The sequence below is a fragment of the Bufo bufo genome, chromosome 1 (genome assembly GCF_905171765.1).
Source record: "Bufo bufo chromosome 1, aBufBuf1.1, whole genome shotgun sequence".
NCBI lineage: Eukaryota > Metazoa > Chordata > Amphibia > Anura > Bufonidae > Bufo > Bufo bufo.
In genome coordinates this window covers 377450669-377476784 of record NC_053389.1, presented here as the reverse complement: position 1 = coordinate 377476784, position 26116 = coordinate 377450669, and the positions used below count along the sequence as shown (strand labels likewise).

Sequence of the window (26116 nt, the reverse complement as noted above, 5' to 3'; positions counted from 1 at the left end):
CAGATGTCAGCCGTTTATACCAGGGTATCAGCAATGTGCTGACACCCTGGTATACCCACTAGACTCCAACGAATTTTCAAGAGGAGGCGGGGGCGGGGGATCGCGATCCCGCCTGCCGCACCACCCGCCTCCCGCACCGCCCACAACTCCCCCCCCTGCACCACCCGCCGACAAAAAATCGTGCAGGGGGGGTGGTGGGTGAAAAATCTTTATTTTAGGGACACTAAAGTTTCTGATCAGAAACTGCATAAAGCGCGGCAAACCGCAGGTCTGAATTGACCTGCGGTTTTTGCGGCAATTGCCGATATGGGGGGGTCACATGACCCCCCTCGCGTTGTGACAGGATGTCGGCTGAATGATTTCAGCCGGCATCCCGTTCCCATTAACCCCCGCGGCGCCGGAATCTTCATTTAAAGTTAGGACGCACCGGTACGCCCTGAGTCCTTAAGGACTCGGGAAATAGGGCGTACTGGTACGCCCTGCGTCCTTAAGGGGTTAAGGACACATGACGTACCGGTACGTCATGTGTAGTTCCGATCACCGGCGGGCGTTGATCGGAACTGGGTGCCTGCTCAAGTCATTGAGCAGGCACCCTGGGACAATGCGCCGGGGGGTCCTGTGAACCCCCCGTGTCGTCGATCGCGGCAAACCGCAGGTCAATTCAGACCTGCGGTTTGCTGCATTTCCGGGTTATTCGGGTCTCTGGGGACCTGATAACCCAGAACAGGATGGTGATCGGTGGTGTGATATTACACCACCAATCACCATCCTGTGATCCTGAGAGGCGATGGTGACATCAACTCTCAGGATCGGCTCTGATTGGTCAGCTGGGGTGGGCCATTCAAATTACTGCAGTGCTCCTCTCTTCCTCCTTTTGTGTCCGGGAGCCGAGGAGAGAGGAGCGCTGCACGATCTCCAGAGCCAGCTGCAGGGATCATCAGAGCCAGCACCCCCATCTGTGCCCCCATCTGTGCCCATTTCCACCTTCACCAAGGTATTTAGGGAAAGGTTAGGCAGGGATATTCAGGGAAAGTTAGTGAAAAAAAAACTGTTTTTGATTGCATCACCCTAAGTCGGGTGTCTGGGGTCCACAGCTTGCCCCCCCGCCCCCACCACAACTTTTTTGGGTTCGCAAGCAGTTATATATTTTTTCTGCGTACGCTGACTGTGGCCGGCACTCTTAGCGTCTGGCCATTGTTAGCGCATTGCACACCCCACCGCTGATCAACTTCGGACGGTTGATGAGAGTTTGAATTTTTATTTTTCACATTTTTTATTTTTTATTTTTTTTGTCTGTTAGGTTTAGGGTAAGTCCGCAAACACCCGTTTCCCCACACACACGCACACCAAATAAAGTTTAACGCACACACACGCACACTCCCCTATGGCCCGCCGGATGTTCTCGGCTGAGGAGGCATACGCCCAGCTTGCCTCCGAGTCCGAGAGCCCCAGTGAGGACGACGATGACCCCACTTTCCTTTTGTCATTCGCGTCCTCCTCATCATCTAGCGATGATGATGAGCCCCCAAGGTGGCGTAGACGCTGCCAGGCGGAGCAAGGGGACCGCCATGCTAGGGACCCTGTGGCCCACACTAGTACGAGCAGCTCTGGGGCTCATACTAGTTTTCCGGCCCACCAGATCAGTCCACCTGAGCCCCCTGCCGGTAAACTTGTCTGGTGTATCCCAGAGCTTTTTGAGCCCGCGATTCCTGATTTTGTAGGCCAACCAGGAATCCAGATTTCCACAGTGGGCTTCACTGAATATGTCTTTTTTTCCGTGACCACTTTGTAAATCTGATGGTGGAGCAAACGAACCTGTATGTCCAACAGTTCGTTGCTCAACACCCGGGCTCCTTTTGGCTAGGGCCGGTGGCTGGACTCATTTTGGGGCCTCGTGCTGCATATGGGCCTAGTCAAAAAACCTAGTGTCAGGCATTACTACGTCCTCTACCAGACCCTACTTTACAGTACGGCCATGACACGCTCCTGGTTTGAGGCCATCCGGAAATGCCTGCATTATGCAGATAATGCTGCATGTCCCCCCCCCAAGGTGATCCTGCCATGACCGCCTGTACAAAATCAGGCCGGTCACAGATCACTTTGGGGCCAAATTTGTGCAGGCCTATGTACCTGGAAGGGAGGTTGCGGTTGATGAGTCTCTCATTGCTTTCAAGGGGAGACTCCTTTTCCGCCAGTATATTCCCTCTAAGCGGGCGAGGTATGGCGTGAAGCTGTACAAACTTTGAGAGAGTACCTCAGGGTACACTTACAAGTTTTGTGTGTACGAGGGGCGTATTCAACCCCCAGAATGTCCCCCCACTCTGTGGGACCTTATGCAACCACTGCTAGATAACGGTTACCACCTGTACATGAATAACTTTTATACTAGTATCCCCTTGTCCCAGTCCCTAGTCGCCAGGTCCCTCGTCGCCAGACCCACCCCCTCCAGGTACCTATCCCCAGGGGTGAGACCCGTGCCCTTTCCAGTGGAAACCTGTTGCTGGTCAGATATTAGGACAAGAGGGATGTCCTTGTACTGTCCACAATTCACGGTAACGGCATCACCCCTGTCTCTGTGCAAGGTACCGCGGCAACGGTCCTCGAGCCCGATTGTATCGTCGACTATCGGTATATGGGAGGATTTGATCTCTCTGATCAAGTCCTCAAGCCATATAATGCCATGCGCAAAACCCGGGCATGGTACAGAAAAAGTTGCAGTCTACTTGGTGCAGGTTGCCTTGTACAACTATTTTGTGCTGTACCGGAGCGCTGGCAACACAGGGAAATTCCTTCAGTTCTATGAGGCAGTCCTCAAGGACCTGATATTTTCTGACCAGGAAAGAGCAGGCCGGAGTACCTCGGGAACTGGAGGCGCCCGGATCGTCCCTGGCCAACACTTTCCAGGTGTTGTCCCCCATACTGGAAAGAAGGGACGGACCCAAAAAAGGAGCAGAGTGTGTCACAGGAGGGGGATACGGAAGGACACCACTACTCAGTGTGACACGTTCCCCGATCATCCGGGCCTCTGCATTATTGGTTGCTTCAGGGAGTACCACACTTCCATGGAGTACTAAATTTATATTTCCCTTCCCCAATTCTGCCACTGACAATCGGATAAAAAACTATGGTTCTCAGACTTGGGACACTAAAACTAAAAAAAACTTTTCTTCAAAAATATTATTTAGTAAAATAAAAAATAAATAAAAAAGTAGACATATTAGGTATCGCCACGTCCTTAAGAATCTGCTCTATAAAAATACCCCATGACCTAACCCCACAGATGAACACGGTCCAAAAAAAAAAAGGCGCAAAAAAAGTGTTTTTTTGTCACCTTACATCAAATAAAATTGTAATAGCAAGCGATCAAAAAGTCATATGCCCCCCAAAATAGTGCTAATAAAACCGTCCTCTCATCCTGCAAAAAATGAGCCCCTAACTAAGATAATCGGCTAAAAAAAAAAAAGACTGACTATGGAGATATTAAAATGTTATTTTTTTTGTTTATAAAAAGATAATATAGTGTAAAACATAAATAAAAAAAATGTAGACATATTAGGTATCGCCGCGTTTATTAAATTTAATAAAAACGGTGCCAAAACAGCAATTTTTGGGCAAATTTTCTATTTTAATCCGTTTTTTTCCAGTAACAAAGCAAGGATTAACAGCCAAACAAAACTTAATATTTATTACCCTGATTCTGCAGTTTACAGTTTACAGTAAACTGCTGTATGACCAAACGGCAGGACACAGAAGGAAAGGAACGCCGTATGGTTTCTGGAAGCCAGATTTTGATGGCCTTTTTGTTTTGGCACCATGTCCCATTTGAAGCCCCCCTGATGCACCCCTAGAGTAGAAACTCCATAAAAGCGACCCCATCTAAGAAACTACACCTCTCAAGGTATTCAAAACTGATTTGTCGTTAACTCTTTAGGTGTTCCTCAACAGTTTATGGCAAATGGAGATGAAATTTCAGAATTTCTATTTTTGGTAACCTTGCCTCACAAAAATGTAATATAGATAAACCAAAAATCATATGTACCCTAAAAATAGTCCCAACAAGATTGCCACCTTATCCCGTAGTTTCTAAATTGGGGTCACTTTTATGGAGTTTCTACTCTACCGGTGCATCAGGGGGGCTTCAAATGGGACATGGGGCATTTTTTATGCATTTAAATTCCAAACTACTTCTCACGCTTTAGGGCCCTAAAATGTCAGGGTAGTATAAATACCCCACAAGTGACCCCATTTTGGAAAGAAGACACCCCAAGGTATTCCGTGAGGGGCATGGAGAGTTCCTAGAATATAATTTTTTTTTGGCACAAGTTAGCGGAAAATGTTTCTTTTCTTACAAAGTCTCATATTCCACTAACTTGTGACAAAAAATAAAATTTTACATGAACTCGCCATGCCCCTCACGAAATACCTTGGGGTGTTTTCTTTCCAAAATGGGGTCACTTGTGGGGTATTTATACTGCCCTGGCATTTTAGGGGACCTAAAGCGTGAGAAGTAGTTTACAATCCAAATGCGTAAAAAATGCCCTGTGAAATCCTAAAGGTACTCATTGGAATTTGGGCCCCTTTGCGCACCTAGGCTGCAAAAATGTGTCACACATGTGGTATTGCCATACTCAGAAGAAGTAGTGCAATGTGTTTCGGGGTGTATTTTTACATATACCCATACTATGTGTGAGAAATATCTCTGTAAATGACAACTTTTCCCTTTTTTTATACAAAGTTCTCAATTTACAGAGATATTTCTCTCACCCATCATGGGTATATGTAAAAAGACACCCCAAAACACATTTCCCTACTTCTCCTGAGTACGGCGATACCACATGTGTGACACTTTTGCAGCCTAGGTGCACGAAGGGGCCCAAATTCCAATGAGTAACTTTTAGGAGGGCATTTTTAGACATTTAGATTCCAGACTTCTTCTCACGCTTTAGGGCCGCTAAAATGCCAGGGTAGTATAAATACCCCACATGTGACCCCATTTTGGAAAGAAGACACCCCAAGGTATTCTGTGAGGGGCAAGGCGAGTTCATAGAAGATATTTTTTTTTTTTTGGCACAAGTTAGCGGAATTTGATTTTTTTTATTTTTTTTTTCTCACAAAGTCTCCCTTTCCGCTAACTTGTGACAAAAAGTTCAATCTTTCATGGACTCAATATGCCCCTCAGCGAATACCTTGGGGTGTCTTCTTTCCAAAATGGGGTCATTTGTGGGGTGTTTGTACTGCCCTGGCATTTGAGGGTCTCCACAATCATTACATGTATGGCCAGCATTAGGAATTTCTGCTATTCTCCTTATATTGAGCATACGGGTAATGAGATTTTTTTTTTCGTTCAGCCTCTGGGCTGAAAGAAAAAAATGAACGGCACAGATTTCTTCATTCGCATCAATCAAAAAATGTGCAAAAAAAAAAAGGAGGGGAAAGGCGTCTGCCAGGACATAGGAGCTCCGCCCAACATCCAAACCCACTCAGCTCGTATGCCCTGGCAAACCCGATTTCTCCATTCACATCAATCGATGTGGATGAATAAATCATTGCCAGAAATTTTATATTTTTTTCATTTTTATACAAAGTGTTTGCCAAAGCATATGAATACCGCCCCTCAGCTCATAAGCCTCGGCAAACGTATCAAACGTATATAGTTGTGGACAGAGAGGGGTTTCTCAATGACTCCAGTTGCCCTTTCAATTTGGACAGTTGTGTCTGCGTGAATGGTGGACAGAAGGTAAACGTCCCTCTTGTCCCTCCACTTCACCGCGAGCAGTTCTTGGTCCCACAAGGCAGCCTCCTCCCCCCGTACAAGTCGGGTATTAACGAGCCGTTGGGGGAACCCCCGGCGACTAGGTCGCGCGGTGCCACAGCATTGAATTCCGACTAGATGTAAGTGCCGAAAGAGGGCCACGCTTGAGTAAAAATTGTCCACGTATAATTGGTACCCCTTGTGGAGTAAGGGTGACACCAAGTCCCAGACAATCTTGCCACTGCTCCCCAGGTAGTCAGGACATCCGACCGCCTCCAGTTTTGAGTCTTTTCCCTCATAGACCCTAAAACGATATGTATAGCCTGTGGCCCTTTCACAGAGCTTATACAGTTTGACCCCATACCGGGCGCGCTTGCTGGGGATGTACTGTTTGATGCCAAAGAGTCCGGTAAAATGTACTAGGGACTCGTCTATGCAGATGTTCTGATTGGGGGTATACGCATCTGCAAATCTGGAAGACAAATGGTCTATGAGGGGCCGAATTTTGTAGAGGCGGTCATAAGCAGGGTGGCCTCTTGGATCACAGGTTTTATTGTCAGCAAAATGCATAAAGCACATGATGACCTCAAAATGTGCCCTGGACATTGCAGCAGAGAACATGGGCATGTAATGTATTGGGTCTTTAGACCAATAGGACCGCAATAATTTTTTTTTAGTTAGACCCATGCTGAGGATAAGGCCCAAAAAATTTTTTAATTCGGAAACTGTGACTGGTTTCCACCGGTAAGGCTTGGCATAGAAGCTTTCCGGATTGGCGGTTATGTGTTAGGCAAATGCATTGCCGTTTTTGTGTGAGGGGAGGCTCCCTCTCACAGTATTTAAAGCTCACCCCCATAGCTCATGACGCACGGCTCAGCGCTTTTTCGGCCAGGTTCACTTCCGGGTCGGCACCTGCGGCAGCAGACATTCACAGCCTCAGCGTCAGCAACGGGCAGGCTTCACGTGGCAGACTACAAGTCTCAGCTCCAGCACCTCTTCTCCGGCCTCAAGCGTCTGGCTAAGGTGATAGGGTTTGGGGTGGCGTTCTAACGAGCGAACGGTACATGGCAAGGGGAATCTTTGGTTCATTGTTTATATGTGCACAGCGATCACCTGCTACTCCGCTTCTCAGAGTCAGCTGATCGGTTACAGCCGCGTCTGGGATCTCCCCAATGTGCATGTCAGGTGCTCAAGGTCTGCCTGCTACGTCTCCGGCGTTTACAGCCGCGTGGGGGCCACTGCTGCATGTGCCTTCCTGGTCGGCATCTGTGTGTGGTACAGGTGTACCGGGAGATCACGGGCCCTTGAGTTGGGGCCTCAATCACGGGGGTGCCTAGCAGGACAGTGCTGCAGTTCCTTCAGGGCACCCAGTTAAGGGCTTTAAGTGTGCACTACTACGTTCTGGAGGAATGGGGCAGGCATTTGTTCACACAACAAGCTGCCTCATGTCCTTCTCATCGCTACACATATAGTGTCATATCTGTCATGCAGTATTAGTAAAGATAGCACTAAAAGTGCGGCACATAGAATTGAGGTTTTAAGGTTGCTTGGTCAGGCAGTAACCGCAGTGTTTTTTGCAGGTCAGTAGGATTGTCATCCCAGGGCATCCAATTGCCACAACGTGTCTCCAGTCACTTTTATTCCTAAAAGGTATATAAAAAAAAAAAAAAAAAAAAAAAAAAATGCCATTCATTCGCAGCCTAGCAAATTATATTGGTTTCGTTTATTTGCTCTCGCCCCCCCTTATTTTTTTATTTTATTTTTTCACTCAGAGGGGTAGGGCATACCCGTATCGATACAGGTAGGTAACATTGGTCCTTCATGGTGCAGGTATTATGTCACGGTCCACAAGCACGAGGGTGAGGCACATTCGACTACTGAAAAAAAATAAAAAATAATGAAGAAGAAAAAACAAACCTAGAAGTGTAAAGTTTTTTTTTTGAAACCTCAAAAAAAAAAAAAAAAGGGGGACATTTTATTTTATTACATACCCGCTAAATCTGCCATGAGCGCATTAACACAAATCTGTCATCATGCGGCCACCTTACCGAAAGCGGTAGGTTCCTTGCGTTTGTCTGTCACGTCCACAGACCATCGAGTCCTGTCACGATTACAGGCTTATCTAAGTCCATCACCGGTATGGATGCGTCACGTAAGGCCTTGCATGACTGACAGGTCTCGTGGGGGCTGGCACTACCACAGTCATTAAAAGTCTGTCACTGGTACAGACGCTAGTAGCCTGTTGCCGGTGCAGACGCTAGTAGCCTGTTGCCGGTGCAGACGCTAGTAGCCTGTTGCCGGTGCAGACGCTAGTAGCCTGTTGCCGGTGCAGACGCTAGTAGCCTGTTGCCGGTGCAGACGCTAGTAGCCTGTTGCCGGTGCAGACGCTAGTAGCCTGTTGCCGGTGCAGACGCTAGTAGCCTGTTGCCGGTGCAGACGCTAGTAGCCTGTTGCCGGTGCAGACGCTTGTAGCCTGTCGCCGGTGCAGACGCTTGTAGCCTGTCACAGCGACAGGCATTCGGAGTCTGTCACGACTACAGACGCTCGGAGTCTGTCACGACTACAGACGCTCGGAGTCTGTCACGACTACAGACGCTCGGAGTCTGTCACGACTACAGACGCTCGGAGTCTGTCACGACTACAGACGCTCGGAGTCTGTCACGACTACAGACGCTCGGAGTCTGTCACGACTACAGACGCTCGGAGTCTGTCACGACTACAGACGCTCGGAGTCTGTCACGACTACAGACGCTCGGAGTCTGTCACGACTACAGACGCTCGGAGTCTGTCACGACTACAGACGCTCGGAGTCTGTCACGACTACAGACGCTCGGAGTCTGTCACGACTACAGACGCTCGGAGTCTGTCACGACTACAGACGCTCGGAGTCTGTCACGACTACAGACGCTCGGAGTCTGTCACGACTACAGACGCTCGGAGTCTGTCACGACTACAGACGCTCGGAGTCTGTCACGACTACAGACGCTCGGAGTCTGTCACGACTACAGACGCTCGGAGTCTGTCACGACTACAGACGCTCGGAGTCTGTCACGACTACAGACGCTCGGAGTCTGTCACGACTACAGACGCTCGGAGTCTGTCACGACTACAGACGCTCGGAGTCTGTATCTATGGATATGATCCAAACTTCGCTGACACGACTTCACGCAGTAGTGTATACGATGGCATCCTCTTTGTCTCAGTTTCAGTACTGCCGTGCAGTCTCTCACTCAGTCCTCGATCACTGGCTCCCATATCAACTCTCCTAACATAGCACCATCTCACTTCATACCGGCCAACGTGCGTCAAGACATATTAGATGGTAAGGACGTCAACTTAGCTTCTTTACTGATAGCCACGCACGAAATACCGGATAACAAGACCATAGCGTGTGGGGAGGTTTCAGTGATCCTGAAGTCCAGAGATGTCAGGCTTAACAGGAAACTCACCATAGCAGAATTTGTACTAGCGTTCAGCTTGTTTAGAGATGTGGTGTGTTCAGTCCTAATAGGAGAGAGGAGCTGGATCTTTATTTATTTAAAGTTGTGGATTTAGCTAACAAATATGGAGGTACAGCATTCTATGAATATCACAGATAATTTTCAGCCAAAGCCGCAGCTGCGCTGAGACAATTTCAGCATACAGTAGACTGGTCCATCGTAGATACCGAGTTGTTTTGCCGGCATTTTGCAGGTCTCAAGGCTCCGGCATGTAGTAACTGCGGCTCTTATTCGCATGCAACTGATTGGTGCGCTAGTGCTAAGGTAGAGCGGGCGCAAAGTAGCTATACCCCCCAACCTTCGCTTGCCAGGCTTTCAACAGGCACAGACAAATTAGGGCGCCCAATCAAATACCTAGGTAAATCACAGATATGTAACAACTTTAACACTACAGATTGTTATTATAACCAATGTAGGCTGCTGCACCTGTGTACCCTTTGTTTCAGGGCTCATTCCAATACCGTGTGCCCACAGAAAGGGCAGCATTCAGCGTGACTAAGCGTGGTAGATGCGGATTTGCTGGCTACATATTTGCTAGGCCATCCAGACCAGAGTTGGTACAATTTCTAGTTGATGGTCTTCGGCATGGCTTCCATACTGGGTTGGTGGCACTGCCGCAAACCACATATGAATGCAAGAACCTTTTGTCTGCCATCAGAGACCCGGTTTCTATTTCACATCTGCTAGCTGGCGAGTTAGAGAAGGGCTACTTGATAGGTCCAATGGCGCAGTCCCCATTTGAGTGTTGGAGGGTTAACCCCATAGGTCTTGTCACAGGGAAATTTTCTAATAAAAAGAGGGTAATTTACGATTTGTCAGCTCCTCATTCACTCTCCATTCTAAGTTTGAATTCGCTGATACCTTCTGAAGAAGTTTCCATGAAATACTCTTCGATCGATGAAGCGATACAGGTCATTCTGTCGTTAGGGAAGGGGACTTGGTTATCAAAAGCCGATATCACGGACGCATTTAAGTTACTGCCTCTGAAACCACAGCTGTGGCAGTGGCATGGTATTAAGTGGCAAGGGCTGTATTATTTTGCAAATAAGTTGACCTTCGGCGCTAAATCAAGTCCCTGGTTATTTGATCAGTTCGCTCAAAGCTTGCATTGGATACTATCAAAGGTTTTTCGGGTTCACCATGTAATCCACTACCTAGATGACTTCCTGTTAATCGAGCCACCAACACAGGTACCACGAGACCTCATGGTGTTGAGAGGAGTTTTTGACGATCTAAAGGTCCCTGTAGCGTCCAATAAAGTGGAGGGTCCAGGTTACGTCATTACCTTTTTAGGCATTCGCCTAGATACAGGTAATATGGAAGCGAGTCTACCTCAGGACAAGTTAATCAGGATTAGAGAGGTAGTGCACAAACTGGCACGTGTTCGATTCACCACAAAGACAGATCTTCAGAGTCTTCTTGGCATGTTAAATTTTGCGATGAGAATAATCCCACAAGGCAGGTCATTTATATCCAGGTTGCTGAAGCTTCTACCTACAGCCCTAGATCAGGATAGCATGGTGAGATTAGATCAGAATGCCTTAGCAGATTTCGTGATGTGGAATGAATTTTTAGCACAATGGAATGGCGTGTCATTCTTTGTTCCCTCCGTATCGAGTCAATCTCTGGTCGTCCACACGGACGCGGCCTCTTCCACTGGATTTGCGGCCATTTATGGGAATCGGTGGATGGCTAGTCCTTGGACACCTGAAGTTTTGGCTATTCCAGGCTTTCTACACTCATCCCCCCTTTTTGAAATATATCCTATAGTGGCAGCAGCTCAGGTATGGGGAAGTCTGTGGGGTAACCAGACTGTATTGTTTTTAACAGATAATGCAGCGTTGGTGGACATCCTCATGAAGGGCAGGTCTGGGTCGATAGAAGTCATGGCATTTCTGAGGAGATTTGTGTGGTTGTCATTACAGCATCGGTTCAATTTCGTATGCGCACATATTCAAGGGCAGAGGAATGTTGCTACAGACGCTCTATCCAGACTTAACGTTCATTTCTTTTTGCAGGTTTCTCCAGGGGCAGATCCGTTACCAGCCACGATCCCGAAGCACAACCTGCTAGTCATGCATTAGCACCACTACTACTCACAGCCAGATCCCTAGTGGAACAATCACTCGCCAAAAATACATTGAGGGTATATAAAACAGCCTGGTTGTTATTTAACAAGTTCAGAGTTTCACATCCACCGCTAGATATGGGGCACATAACCTACCTAATGGCCTTTGTTGGGTTTTGCCACTCAAATCTAAAATTAGCTTACAACACAATCAAGTTATATTTGGCAGGAATCCAGCATTACTGGTATCTCGCTCACCCTGAGCAGCCTTCATTATTTACGGCCTATCCCATCAAAGCCATGTTACGGGGTATACAGAAAACCACGGCCCGTCAGCCTTTCACAGGACCCATGTTTAGGTCAGTAACTGACATGCTACGTGGTTGCCCCTTTGGTCTCGAGATCAGTAGGTTAGTGGAAACGGCTTTATATTTGTCTTTCTACGGCTTCTTAAGACCCGGGGAATTTACATGTGCAGCCTCTTCCACGAAGTTTCTCAGTCAGAAAGATTTAATTCGCGATAGTTTAGGGTACTTGCTAAACTTAAAACAATCTAAAGCCGCGCGACCAGGGGAAGTGGTACGTATCAGGTATTTTCCCACCAGTAACGAATGGTGTCCAGTCAAAGTCCTGAACGAATGGTTACTTCACATACGTACGTTACCGCCGGACTCGCCGTTGCTGCCTCTCAACAATGCGCCTCTCAGCATTCAGGCATTTCTTATGTACATTAAAACACTCCTTGTCAATATTGATGTTAACCCAGCCAGCATTACGGGTCACTCGTTCCGCATCGGTGCCGCCTCCGCCGCCTCTAAAAACAATGTCCCGGTTCATGTCATCAAGAGGCTAGGTAGATGGAAGTCCTCATCTTATGCTACATACATTCCAGACCCGTGTCAAGAGATATCTGTTGCCTTTCACAATCTGTTGTCATGATACATTTTCCAATAAAGGGTAATTACTACGTCTGTACTTTTTGGCCACTTTAGGCTACCTTTACGACAGCAGTTATGGCATAATTCTACTGCTTAGTATTGTGAAGGGGTTACAGTAGGGCACGTACTTCTGATAGCCTATCCGAACACAAATAGTCTGTGGCGTAGCGGTTGGTTTCTGCCACAACTAAGTCATAGAGATCCGCGGTGAAGAACAGTTCAAAAAATTCAAGGGCCGATCCTAAATGAGCTGTCTCCATGTGAACTCCAGACTGGGCGGTGAAAGGGGGCAATACGGGTGCGGCGGAAGCAGGGGAGTGCCAATTAGGGTTTGCCAGCACCTCTGGGAGACTAAGGGCTCTACAGGCCTGTGAACGTGGTGGCTGCGACGGGGGAGTTACTGCACGTGCCACCGTACCAGCTTGAACTGCCCTTCTGGTGCTCGCCACTTCACCAGGGAATACGGCAGTGCTGGTAGAAGGTCCAGGATGTGCTGCGCTGCTGGGGTATGCCACACCATAAAAAAGATCAGCGTTAGCACCACTCTGCTGCAAATGAGGCTCATCATGCGGGGTATGCAGAACACTGACATGGGATCGGGTACGCCTGACTGTAGCAGGGACCTCAACCTCGTCATCTTCGCTAGCGGTTAGAGTGCCACTGCTGTCTACAGGTTCATATTCTGAACCACTGGATTCAGCGGGTGAGGTGTCCCCATCGCTTTCATCCATCACGGCCAGAATCCTGTAGGCCTCTTCAGCGGAATACCCATATTTGACATTTTGGACTAACAAAATTTAGGGGGTATTCCTCTGAGACTACCCAGGAAAAAGAGCAAACCTGCCTAGTAAAAAGGAGTGCTTGCGAAGTAAAGCTGCGATCGCTAATAAAGATCCAAAAAGCTCAAAAGTGATCTTTATAGCGGTGCAGCGATTTTACAGTGTTTTTGCAGTGATCAGAAAAAAATAAATTCTGTCACTGCGGTGGGGCTGACTGAACGCAAGTGTGCACACAAGATCAGGCCTGATCGGGCGAACACTGCGTTTTTTGTAGAGCCTAAGGTGACCCTAATGTACTTATATAGATCTGATTGCGATCAGTCTTGATCACTTACAGATACTATATAGTACTAGTACTGATTAGCGACAGCGATGACGCTAATCAGTGACTGCGGTGCGGTGGGCTGGGCACTAACTACCTAACAAGTAGCTAACTACCTGGCGGTGATGAGGGACCCTTACAGGGGGGTGATCAGGGAGTTTATATGGGGTGATCAGGGGTTAATAAGGGATTAATAAGTGACAGGGGGGTATGTGTGGTGATTGGTGCTACTTACAGAGCTGCCTGTGTCCTCTGGTGGTCGATCCAAGCAAAAGGGACCACCAGTGGACCAGGTAGCAGGTATATCAGACGCTATTTACAAAATAGCGTCTGACATACCTTCTTGATTGGATCTTTTAAAAATCTACAGCCTGCCAGCCAATGATCGCTGCCGGCAAGCTGTAGTTGAACTTCTGAACTGCGCGATCCTGTGAACGCGCGCTCACAGGAAATCTCGGGTCTCACGAGATGACGCCTATTGGCGTCATCGAGACCTGAGAGAGCCGCCGCACTCACGCCTTTCGGCGTTAGTGTGACGGCAAGAGGTTAAGGTTGCACCGGGTATTGAAGTATCGATACCCAATTGATACTTTTAGATCAATACAATACCGGGTCTTACTATTTAACGATACTGCGCAGCCTAGTATCAGTTAGAGAACATGGCACGCGCTGCTCTAGCGGGCGCCATGTTCTCTTCACTAGCACAGTGGAGAAGAAGGGAGTCCCTCCCTCCCCACTGTGACGCGGCTGCCGCTGCCACCAATGGGGAGATTGCAGGCAGGAGAGGGACTGTGGCCAGTGCGCCACCAATGAATGTAAACCACATTAATTCAAGTATATGCAGCGGGTGACGGCGGCAGTATCACAGACCCGGCACCCGGCCTCAATAACAGGGCATGTGATCTGCCGAACCGCGGCAAATAACCCCTCAGGTGCAACACATTGTCCCCTCCCCTCCTCTTCATTGTTAGGCAGTGGCAGAGCCACACCTGAGGGGTTAATTACCATGGTTTAGCGGATTGCATGCCCTGTTATTGAGGCCAGGTGCCAGGTCTGTGATACCGCTACCGGCAACTGCTGCCTCCTATACTTGAATTAATGTGTTAATTACATTCATTGGTGGCGCAGAGTGCGCCCCCCTCCCCCAGTATTATAAATTATAACCATTGGTGGCGCAATGCACCCTCCCCCCCAGTATTCGTATCACTGGTGGTGCAGTTGCCACAGGCGCACCTCCCCCCATTTATATATTTATTGGTGGCAGTGCCCACAGGGTCCCCTTCCCTCCTCTTCATTGGTGGCAGTGCAAGTTCCGGTCTGAGTCCCAGCAGTGTAACTTGGTTACCATGGCAGCCAGGACGCTACTGAAGCCCTTGCTGCCATGGTAAGCTCCCTGCTGCTGTGTGTACTATGCACAGGGCAGCAGGGAGAGTGTGAATTCCTATTCACCCTAATAGTTCTTTATTAGGGGGAATAGGACAAGGGTTCTAGCTCCTAAGGGGGCTAATAGTAAATAAAAAGTAAAAAATAGAAAAGTTAAAAAGAACACCAAAATACTAAAAGTTTAAATCTCCCCATTTCCCAATTTTACATATAAAATTTACAAACAATAAAACATATTACATATCGCCATGCCTGCAAAAGTTGAAACTATTAAAATAATAAAAAATATTTCCTATGGGGTAAACGCTGTAACAGAAAAAAATAAATAAATCAAAACCGCACAATTTTTTGTCACCTCGTCCTCCCAAAACATAAGGTAGGACTGTTCTATTATGGGCCAGACGTTCCATAAAATATGGAATGCACGTGGCTTTTTTGGAGTTTTATTTTTTCGCATGGTATCGAGTATCGCAATACTTTTTTACAGTATCGAAATCGAATCAAAATTTTGGTATCGTGACAACCCTATAACTGATGCTCAGGATCTGTTTTTTACAGGATCCATTTTTTTTTCTTAATCTTTCTGTTCTTCTGATAATCAGAACAGAAACATAACAGGTATATGAACTCAGCCTTAGGCCTCATGCACACGACCGTTGTGTGCATCCGTGGCCGTTGTGCCGTTTGCCGTTTTTTATTTTTTTTCGCGGACCCATTGACTTTCAATTGGTCCCTTGGAAAAATCGGAAAATGCACCGTTTTGCAGCCGCATCCGTGATCCGTGTTTCCTGTCCATCCAAAAAATATGACCTGTCCTATTTTTTCGACGGACAACGGTTCACGGACCCATTCAAGTCAATGGGTCCATGAAAAAACACGGATGCACACAAGATTGGCATCCGTGGCCATAGGCTACTTTCACACAGACGGATCCGCAGATCCGTCTGCATAAAAGCTTTTTCAGAGCTGAGTTTTTGAGTTAGATCGTGAAAACTCAGATCCGACAGTATATTCTAACACAGAGGCGTTCCCATAGTGATGGGGACGCTTCTAGTTAGAATATACTTTGAACTGTGTACATGACTGCCCCCTGCTGCCTGGCAGCACCCGATCTCTTACAGGGGGCTGTGATCCGCACAATTAACCCCTCAGGTGCTGCACCTAAGGGGTTAATTGTGCGTATCATAGCCCCCTGTAAGAGATCATATGCTGCCAGGCAGGAGGGGGCACACCCCCCTCCCTCCTAAGTTTTAAATTCATTGGTGGCCAGTGGGCCCCCCCTCCCTCCATTGTATTTAGCACATTGGTGGCCAGTGCGGCCGCCCCCCCCTCCCTCCCCTGTAGTTAACACATTGGTGGCCAGTGGGGCCGGCCCCCTCTCCCTCCCTTGTATTTAGCACATTGGTGGCCAGTGCGGCCGGCCCCCCCCTCCCTCCCCTGTAGTACTGTAGATTCATTGGTGGCCAGTGGGCCCCCCCTCCTAATTAAAATCTCCCCCCCTATCATTGGTGGCAGAGGAGAGTACCGATCGGAGTCCGTTTAATCGCTGGGGCTCCGATCGGTAACCATGGCAACCAGGACGCTACTGCAGTCCTGGTTGCCATGGTTATTTAGCAATTTTTAGAAGCATTATACTTACCTGCGAGCTGCGGTGTCTGTGACCGGCCGGGCGCTCCTCCTACTGGTAAGTGACAGGTCTGTGCTATAAGCAATGCGCCGCACAGACCTTTCACTTAACAGTAGGAGGAGCGCCCGGCCAGTCACAGACATCGCAGCTCGCAGGTAAGTATAATGGTTCTATAAATTGCTAAGTAACCATGGCAACCAGGACTGCAGTAGCGTCCTGGTTGCCATGGTTACCGATTGGAGCCCCAGAGATCAAACTGGGACTCCGATCGGTACTCTCCGCTGCCACCAATGATAGGGGGGGGGGGGGGAGTACTACAGGGGAGGGAGGGGGGGCCGGCCTCACTGGCCACCAATGAGGCAGCAGGGGGCAGTCATGTACACAGTTCTTTTAGTATATTCTAACCTGAAGCGTCCCCATCACCATGGGAACGCCTCTGTGTTAGAATATACTGTCGGATCTGAGTTTCACGATCTAACTCAAATCCGATGGTATATTCTAACATAGAGGCGTTCCCATGGTGATACCATTTTATTATTGAACAACAACCATGTTCTCAATGAACCCAAAAAACTCATTAATATCAAAGCTGAATATTTTTGGAAGTAGTTTTTAGTTTGTTTTTAGTTTTAGCTATTTTAGGGGGATATCTGTGTGTGCAGGTGACTATTACTGTGCATAATTATTAGGCAACTTAACAAAAAACAAATATATACCCATTTCAATTATTTATTTTTACCAGTGAAACCAATATAACATCTCAACATTCACAAATATACATTTCTGACATTCAAAAACAAAACAAAAACAAATCAGTGACCAATATAGCCACCTTTCTTTGCAAGGACAATCAAAAGCCTGCCATCCATGGATTCTGTCAGTGTTTTGATCTGTTCACCATCAACATTGCGTGCAGCAGCAACCACAGCCTCCCAGACACTGTTCAGAGAGGTGTACTGTTTTCCCTCCTTGTAAATCTCACATTTGATGGTGGACCACAGGTTCTCAATGGGGTTCAGATCAGGTGAACAAGGAGGCCATGTCATTAGATTTTCTTCTTTTATACCCTTTCTTGCCAGCCACGCTGTGGAGTACTTGGACGCGTGTGATGGAGCATTGTCCTGCATGAAAATCATGTTTTTCTTGAAGGATGCAGACTTCTTCCTGTACCACTGCTTGAAGAAGGTGTCTTCCAGAAACTGGCAGTAGGACTGGGAGTTGAGCTTGACTCCATCCTCAACCCGAAAAGGCCCCACAAGCTCATCTTTGATGATACCAGCCCAAACCAGTACTCCACCTCCACCTTGCTGGCGTCTGAGTCGGACTGGAGCTCTCTGCCCTTTACCAATCCAGCCACGGGCCCATCCATCTGGCCCATCAAGACTCACTCTCATTTCATCAGTCCATAAAACCTTAGAAAAATCAGTCTTGAGATATTTCTTGGCCCATTCTTGACGTTTCAGCTTGTGTGTCTTGTTCAGTGGTGGTCGTCTTTCAGCCTTTCTTACCTTGGCCATGTCTCTGAGTATTGCACACCTTGTGCTTTTGGGCACTCCAGTGATATTGCAGCTCTGAAATATGGCCAAACTGGTGGCAAGTGGCATCTTGGCAGCTGCACGCTTGACTTTTCTCAGTTCATGGGCAGTTATTTTGCGCCTTGGTTTTTCCACACGCTTCTTGCGACCCTGTTGACTATTTTGAATGAAACGCTTGATTGTTCGATGATCACGCTTCAGAGTGCTGCATCCCTCTGCAAGATATCTCACTATTTTTGACTTTTCTGAGCCTGTCAAGTCCTTCTTTTGACCCATTTTGCCAAAGGAAAGGAAGTTGCCTAATAATTATGCACACCTAATATAGGGTGTTGATGTCATTAGACCACACCCCTTCTCATTACAGAGATGCACATCACCTAATATGCTTAATTGGTAGTAGGCTTTCGAGCCTATACAGCTTGGAGTAAGACAACATGCATAAAGAGGATGATGTGGTCAAAATACTCATTTGCCTAATAATTCTGCACGCAGTGTACACAGAATGTCCAAAGGATTAATATTGGTACCATTTTTAGCTCATAGAAGTCAATAGGTGGAAGTTAAAGGGGTTATTAAAGACTAATACAGAGTACAGACCATCCAGAGTGGCCAACCAGTGGTGGTGATCATACTTACCTGGTCCTTGCCGCTGCATTCAGTCTCTGTCTCTAACAAGCCAGCTCTTCCTCTTACTGCATCACTGAAATCAACGTCTGTCGACGCAGGGACATGTGATCGCTGCAGCCAATCACAGGCCGCAGCAGTGACCTGCTCCTGTTCTGTCACCTGAACAGTTGTCCTGATGCTGATGCTATGTCACCACTGCAGCCTGTGATTGGCTGCAGTGGTCATGTCCCTTCCCCCTTCAATGAATGTATATTTCAGTGTCGCCGGCAGAGCAACAGAGACCGAATCGGAGCAGCAGGGACCAGGTAACTATGATGACCACCACGGGTGGTCTGTATTAGTCTTGGATATACCCATTAAACATGCTTGTTCTGTATTTACATAGTAAATACGTCCATATTTGTTCTGTTTTTTTTTCTCCAGAAAATGGAACAAACACAGATGAGACGCGAAAAGCTTATAGCAAAATACAGAACAAAAATGGATGCTATAAAATTAAAATAATATATAATTAAAACAATCCATATTGCATATCGATATTTGATCCATATTTTTTATGCAAGTCAATCATGAAGCTGCCCTCCCTGAACATGGGCAGCAGTTAAACTGTAAGGCCCCTTTCACACGGGCGAGTATTCCACGCAGATGCGATACGTGAGTTGAACGCATTGCACCCGCACTGAATCCTGACCCATTCATTTCTATGGGTCTGTTCACATGAGCGGTGATTTTCACGCATCACTTGTGCGTTGCGTGAAAATCGCAGCATGCTCTATTTTGTGCGTTTTTCACGTAACGCAGCCCCCATAGAAATGAATGGGGTTGCGTGAAAATCGCAAGCAAGTGCGGATGCGGTGCGATTTTCACGCACGGTTGCTAGGAGACGATCGGGATGGAGACCCGATCATTATTATTTTCCCTTATAACATGGTTATAAGGGAAAATAATAGCATTCTGAATACAGAATGCATAGTAAAATAGCACTGGAGGGGTTAAAAAAATAAAATAAATTATTTAACTCACCTTAATCCACTTGATCGCGCGGCCCGGCATCTCCTTCTGTCTTCATCTTAGCTGTGTGCAGGAACAGGACCTGTGGTGACGTCACTCCGGTCATCACATGGTCCATCACATGATCCATCACTAGGGGTGCACCGAAATGAAAATTCTGGTCCGAAACCGAAACCGAAAGTTCAGGATGCCCTTGACCGAAAACCGAAACCGAAACTGCCTTTTTGCCCAAATACTTTTAAAATACTTTTTTTTTAATGATTGGCGCTGTTATGGAGAGAGGGATCTGTGGTTGGCGCTGTTATGGAGAGGGGAATCTGTGGGTGGCGCTGTTATAGAGAGGGGGATCTGTGGGTGGCGCTGTTATGGAGAGGGGGATCTGTGGGTGGCGCTGTTATGGAGAGGGGGATCTGTGGGTGGCGCTGTTATGGAGAGGGGGATCTGTGGGTGGCGCTGTTATGGAGAGGGGGATCTGTGGGTGGCTCTGTTATGGAGAGGGGGATCTGTGGGTGGCTCTGTTATGGAGAGGGGGATCTGTGGGTGGCGCTGTTATGGAGAGGGGGATCTGTGGGTGGCGCTGTTATGGAGGGGGGGGATATGTGCACTGTTATGGGCATAACAGTGCACAGATCCCTTTCCCCATAACAGTGCACAGATCCCCCCTCCCCATAGCAGTGCCATAGACCGATCCCCCTACCCATAACAGCCCCGGCCCTGCTGCTCACAGCATCACTCACTGCATCTTTATTTTACCTTACAATCGTGACGCTCCAGTAAGAACTCTGCAGGCAGAGCGGAGGGCGGCGTAACGTCACTTACTCACGTGACGCACCTGCTCCGCCCACTTTATGAATGAAGGAGGCGGAGCAGGCGCGTCACGTGAGTAAGTGACGTTACGCCGCCCTCCGCTCTGCCTGCAGAGTTCTTACTGGAGCGTCACGATTGTAAGGTAAAATAAAGATGCAGTAAACCGCCCGCCCGGCGCCCGCCCGCAGATGGTGGGTGACAAATCCCACACCCCATATTTTCGGCCGATATGTAACAATATCGGCCGAAATGGATTAGGTACATTTTCGGCCGATATTTTCGGCTGCCGGAATTTCGGTGCACCCCTATCCATCACCATGGTAAAAGATCATGTGATGGATCATGTGATGACCGGAGTGACGTCACCACAGGTCCTGTTCCTGCACACAGCTAAGATGAAGGCAGAAGGAGATGCCGGCTGCGCGATCAAGTGGATTAAGGTGAGTTAAATTATTATCATTATTTTTTTAACCCCTCCAGCGCTATTTTTTCCTTAGCATTCTGTATTCAGAATGCTATTATTTTCCCTTATAACCATGTTATAAGGGAAAATAATACAATCTACAGAACACCGATCCCAAGCCCGAAGTTCGGGTTTGGGTATCAAACATGCACGATTTTTCTCACGCGAGTGCAAAACGCATTACAATGTTTTGCACTCGCGTGGAAAAATCGCGCGTGTTCCCGCAACGCACCCACACCTTTTCCCGCAACGCCCGTCTGAAAGAGGCCTAAAGGTATGTGAAACAATGACATCATATACTTGAGTTCATTTGCCATTTTATTTTACAGTGGGATATAGTCTGTGACAATGACTGGAAGGGGCCTCTGACAACGTCTTTGTTTTTTGCTGGTGTTCTTACGGGGTCATTTATTTCTGGACAGCTCTCAGACAGGTAATGTGTTTAGATCCCCCCCCGCTAATCTTTGTTGTGCAAGTATCAATAGAGAGCTGCTGTAAAAAGCTGATTTAGGGCTCATGCACACGACCATTGAGTATCCGAACGGAATGGCCAGCTCCTAATTGAACAGTCCTATCCTTGTCTGTAATTCGGACAAGAATAGGACATGTTCTATAATTTTGCGGGCAGCATGGAACGGACGTGCGGATGCTGATAGCACACAGACTTCATTGAAGTAGATGGGTCCGCATCTGATCTGCAAAAATCACGGATCAAATGCGGACCAAAAATACGTTTGTGTGCATGAGCCCTCACTAGTAAGGCAACCTACGCACCATGTTATGCTGGGTAACAATCATCTATCTTCTTTCTTTCTATCTATATATATATATATATATATATAATATAAAGAAGGATGTATATATGTGTATGTATGTATTTTCCGCAATCACTCAAAAACGCAACCATTGATTTCAACGAAACTTGGTATACACATCCCTTGCTACCTGAAAAGAAATCTGTGGGGGTCACAGCTCTCTAGGACGTACCGTTTCTGAGATATTCCCCAAAAATGACCTGCATTAGCCAATACAAGCCTCTGAGTCTCTCTCTTCATATCCCAACTGCCATACACACGGTCACATGTCCCTTATCAGCCAATAGAAGCTCGCAGGCCCTTAGTCTTTACATACACAGTTTTACACGACGACAATAAGTCTCACGACACATAGGGCACAACTACACTGCGACATGTGTTGCGCGACACCATATCCTATCGTTATAAAAATTGTTGAGACAAAATGTCGCGCGACACATGTCTTCATGTAGCCCTAGCATGAAAGGGGCAGGGCGCTGTGGAGGTCACTGTTAAGGGGGCAGGCCGCTGTGGAGGTCACTGTTAAAGGGGCGGACACTGTGGAGGTCACTGTTAAAGGGGCAAGGGGCACTATTAAAGGGGCAACTGCTTTGGAGGTCACTGTTAAGGCAGCAGGGTACTGTGAGGTCACAGGGTACTGTGGAGGTCACTATTAAGGGGGCGGGCCCCTGAGGAGGTCACTGTCAAGGGAGTGAGGTGCTGTGAAACTCAATGTTAAAGGGTCGGGCTGCTGTGAAGGTCAAAGTTAAGGGGATGGGCTGCTGTGGAGGTCCCATTTTAAAGTGGCGGGGCACTCTGGGGGAGTCAGTGTTAAGGGGTGGGGGACTGTGGAGTTCACGGTTAAAGGGGCGGGGTGCTGTAGGGGTCACTGTTATGGGGGATACTGTTGATATCTTTTAATGACACACACAAACATTAAATGAAATAGATGAAATATACCAGTGTGAAGCTGGGTCCTTCTGCTAGTAGGGTATAAAAGGGACAGAAAATACTGCCAACCCGTTTTTTCCAGTATTTAACCCCTTAAGGACACATGACGTATCGGTACGGCATGTTTCCCGAGTCCTTAAGGACACATGACGTACCGGTACGTCATGTGGTGTTCCGATCACTGCCGCCCGGCCAGCTGTGATCGGAACAAGGTGCCTGCTCAAATCATTGAGCAGGCACCTCGGCTAAATGCGCGGGGGGGTCCCGTGACCCCCCCCATGTCCGCGATAGCAAGAAACCGCAGGTCAATTCAGACCTGCGGTTTGTTGCGCTTTCTGCAGTTTCTGATCGCTGTGGTCCCTGACCGCGGCGATCAGAAACTTTAGTGTGCCGAAAATATATTTTTATCACCCCCCCTGCACCTCTGAATGATTTTAGCCCGGTGGGAGGTGCAGGGGGGGGTGTTGCGGGCGGTGGGGGCGGTGCGGGAGGCGGGCGGTGCGGCAGGCGGGATCGCGATCCCCCGCCCGCCTCCAATTAAATAATCGTTGGTGTCTAGTGGGTATACCAGGGTGCCAGCACATTGCTGGCACCCTGGTATAAACGGCTGACATCGGTGATGCGATGTCAGCCGTTTAACCCTTTCCATACAGCGGTCCGTACGGACCGCTGTATGGAAAAAGTTAACAGAAAGAGGGAGCTCCCTCCCTCTCCGATCGGGGGGCTGCTGTGCCTTTGCAGCCCCCCGATGGAGAGGGAGAGAGCTCCCAGACAGCCCCCCGCCAGATCCCATCCTTACCCTTCCCCGTCTGCGCAGTTCTGAGCAGACGGGGAAGGTTCCCATGGCAACAGGACGCCTCTCAGGCGTCCTGCTGTCCATGGTGCTGAACAGATCTGTGCTGAAAGCATAGATCTGTTCAGTGTAAGTAAAATACAGTACAGAACAATATATATTGTACTATACTGTATTATACAGACATCAGACCCACTGGATCTTCAAGAACCAAGTGGGTCTGGGTAAAAAAAAAAGTGAAAAAAAGTGAAAAAAAAGTAAAAATCAAAAAACACATTTATCACTGATTAAAAATTAAAAAAATAACATTTCCTACACATGTTTGGTATCGCCGCGTCCGTAACGACCTGATCTATAAAACGGTCATGTTACTTTACCCGAACGGTGAACGCCATAAAAATAAAAAATAAAAAACTATGATGAAATTGAAATTTTGCTCACCTTACTTCCCAAAAAAAGGTAATAAAAGTGATCAAAAAAGTCGCATGTACGCCAAAATTGTAACAATCAAATCGTCATCTCATCACGCAAAAAATGAGACTAAGATAATCACCCAAAAACTGAAAAAACTATGGCTCTTAGACTATGGAGACACTAAAACATAATTTTTTTTGTTTCAAAAATGAAATCATTGTGTAAAACTTACATAAATAAAAAAAAAGTATACATATTAGGTATTGCCGCGTCCGTATCGACCGACTCTATAAAAATATCACATGACCTAACCCCTCAGGTGACCACCGTAAAAAAAAACCAAAAAAAACTGTGTAAAAAAAGCAATTTTTTGTCATCTTACGTCACAAAAAGTGTAATAGCAAGCGATCAAAAAGTCATATGCACCCCAAAATAGTGCCAATCAAACCGTCATCTCCTCCCGCAAAAAATGAGACCCTACTTAAGATAATCGCCCAAAAACTGAAAAAACTATGACTCTTAGACTATGGAGACACTAAAACTTGTTTTTGTTTTAAAAATGAAATCATTGGGTAAAACTTACATAAATTAAAAAAATGTAATACATATTAGGTATCGCCGCGTCCGTGACAACCTGCTCTATGAAATTACCACATGATCTAACCTGTCAGATGAATGTTGTAAATAACAAAAAAAAAAAACGGTGCCAAAAAAGCTAATTCTTGTTACCTTGCCGCACAAAAAGTGTAATATAGAGCAACCAAAAATCATATGTACCCTAAACTAGTACCAACAATACTGCCACCCTATCCCGTAGTTTCTAAAATGGGGTCACTTTTCTGGAGTTTCTACTCTAGGGGTGCATTAGGGGGGCTTCAAATGGGACATGGTGTCAAAAAAACAGTCCAGCAAAACCTGCCTTCCAAAAACCGTATGGCATTCCTTTCCTTCTGCGCCCTGCCGTCTGCCCGTACAGCGGTTTACGACCACATATGGGGTGTTTCTGTAAACTACAGAATCAGGGCCATAAATAATGAGTTTTGTTTGGCTGTTAACCCTTGCTTTGTAACTGGAGAAAAAATATTAAAATGGAAAATCTGCCAAAAATGTGAAATTTTGAAATTGTGTCTCTATTTTCCATTAAATCTTGTGCAACACCTAAAGGGTTAACAAAGTTTGTAAAATCAGTTTTGAATACCTTGAGGGGTGTAGTTTCTTAGATGGGGTCACTTTTATGGAGTTTCTACTCTAGGGGTGCATCAGGGGGGCTTCAAATGGGACATGGTGTAAATAAACCAGTCCATAAAAATCAGCCTTCCAAAAACCACACGGCGCACCTTTCACTCTACGCCCCGCTGTGTGGCCGTACAGTAGTTTACGGCCACATATTGGGTATTTCTGTAAACAGCAGAGTCAGGGCAATAAAGATACAGTCTTGTTTGGCTGTTAACCCTTGCTTTGTTAGTGGAAAAAATGGGTTAAAATGAAAAATTAGACAAAAAAATCAAATTCTCAAATTTCCTCCCCATTTGCCAATAACTCTTGTGCAACACCTAAAGGGTTAACAATGTATGCAAAATCAGTTTTGAATACCTTGAGGGGTGTAGTTTCTTAGATGGGGTCATTTTTGGGTGGTTTCTATTATGTAAGCCTCGCAAAGTGACTTCAAACCTGAACTGGTCCCTAAAAATTGAGTTTTTGTAAATTTCGGAAAAATTTCAAGATTTGCTTCTAAACTTCTAAGCCTTATAACATCCCCAAAAAATTAAATATAATTCCCAAAACAATTCAAGCATGAAGTAGACATATGGGGAATGTAAAGTCATCACAATTTTTTGGGGTATTACTATGTATTACAGAAGTAGAGAAACTGAAACTTTGAAATTTGCAAATTTTTCCAAATTTTTGGTAAATTAGGTATTTTTTGTGCAAAAAAAATAATTTTTTTGACTTCATTTTACCAGTGTCATGAAGTACAATATGTGACGAAAAAACAATCTCAGAATGGCCTGGATAAGTCAAAGCGTTTTAAAGTTATTAGCACTTAAAGTGACACTGGTCAGATTTCCAAAAAATGGCCTGGTCCTTAAGGTGAAAATGAGCCCGGTCCTTAAGGGGTTAAAAGCATAGTTTACTGCATGCAGAAAAAAATCTAATGCACAGTATACTTTTTTTTTTTTTGACCATGGTGATATCTCCAGCGCTATGGCATGTACCACAAACATGCTGTGAACTTCTACCAAAAGGAAAAAAAACAGAACTGGATCGCACATCCACATGCTATGCTTTGATCGATAACTGCTTCTCAGCAAAATTAACCTTGCTTCTCAGCGCAATATTAAGTGTACAGCC

At 46.7% G+C, this 26116-nt stretch overlaps 1 protein-coding gene across 1 annotated transcript in view; it reads left to right on the top strand.

Annotated features, from left to right (window-relative positions):
- The window catches only part of LOC120977268 (solute carrier family 22 member 5-like), a 402654-nt gene that overhangs the window by 82164 nt on the left and 294374 nt on the right, over positions 1-26116 (top strand). Inside the window, exon 2 of the mRNA XM_040405119.1 lies at positions 21142-21245. Within this exon, the coding sequence (XP_040261053.1) occupies positions 21142-21245 (104 nt within the window). The remainder of the gene's footprint in view (positions 1-21141; positions 21246-26116) is intronic.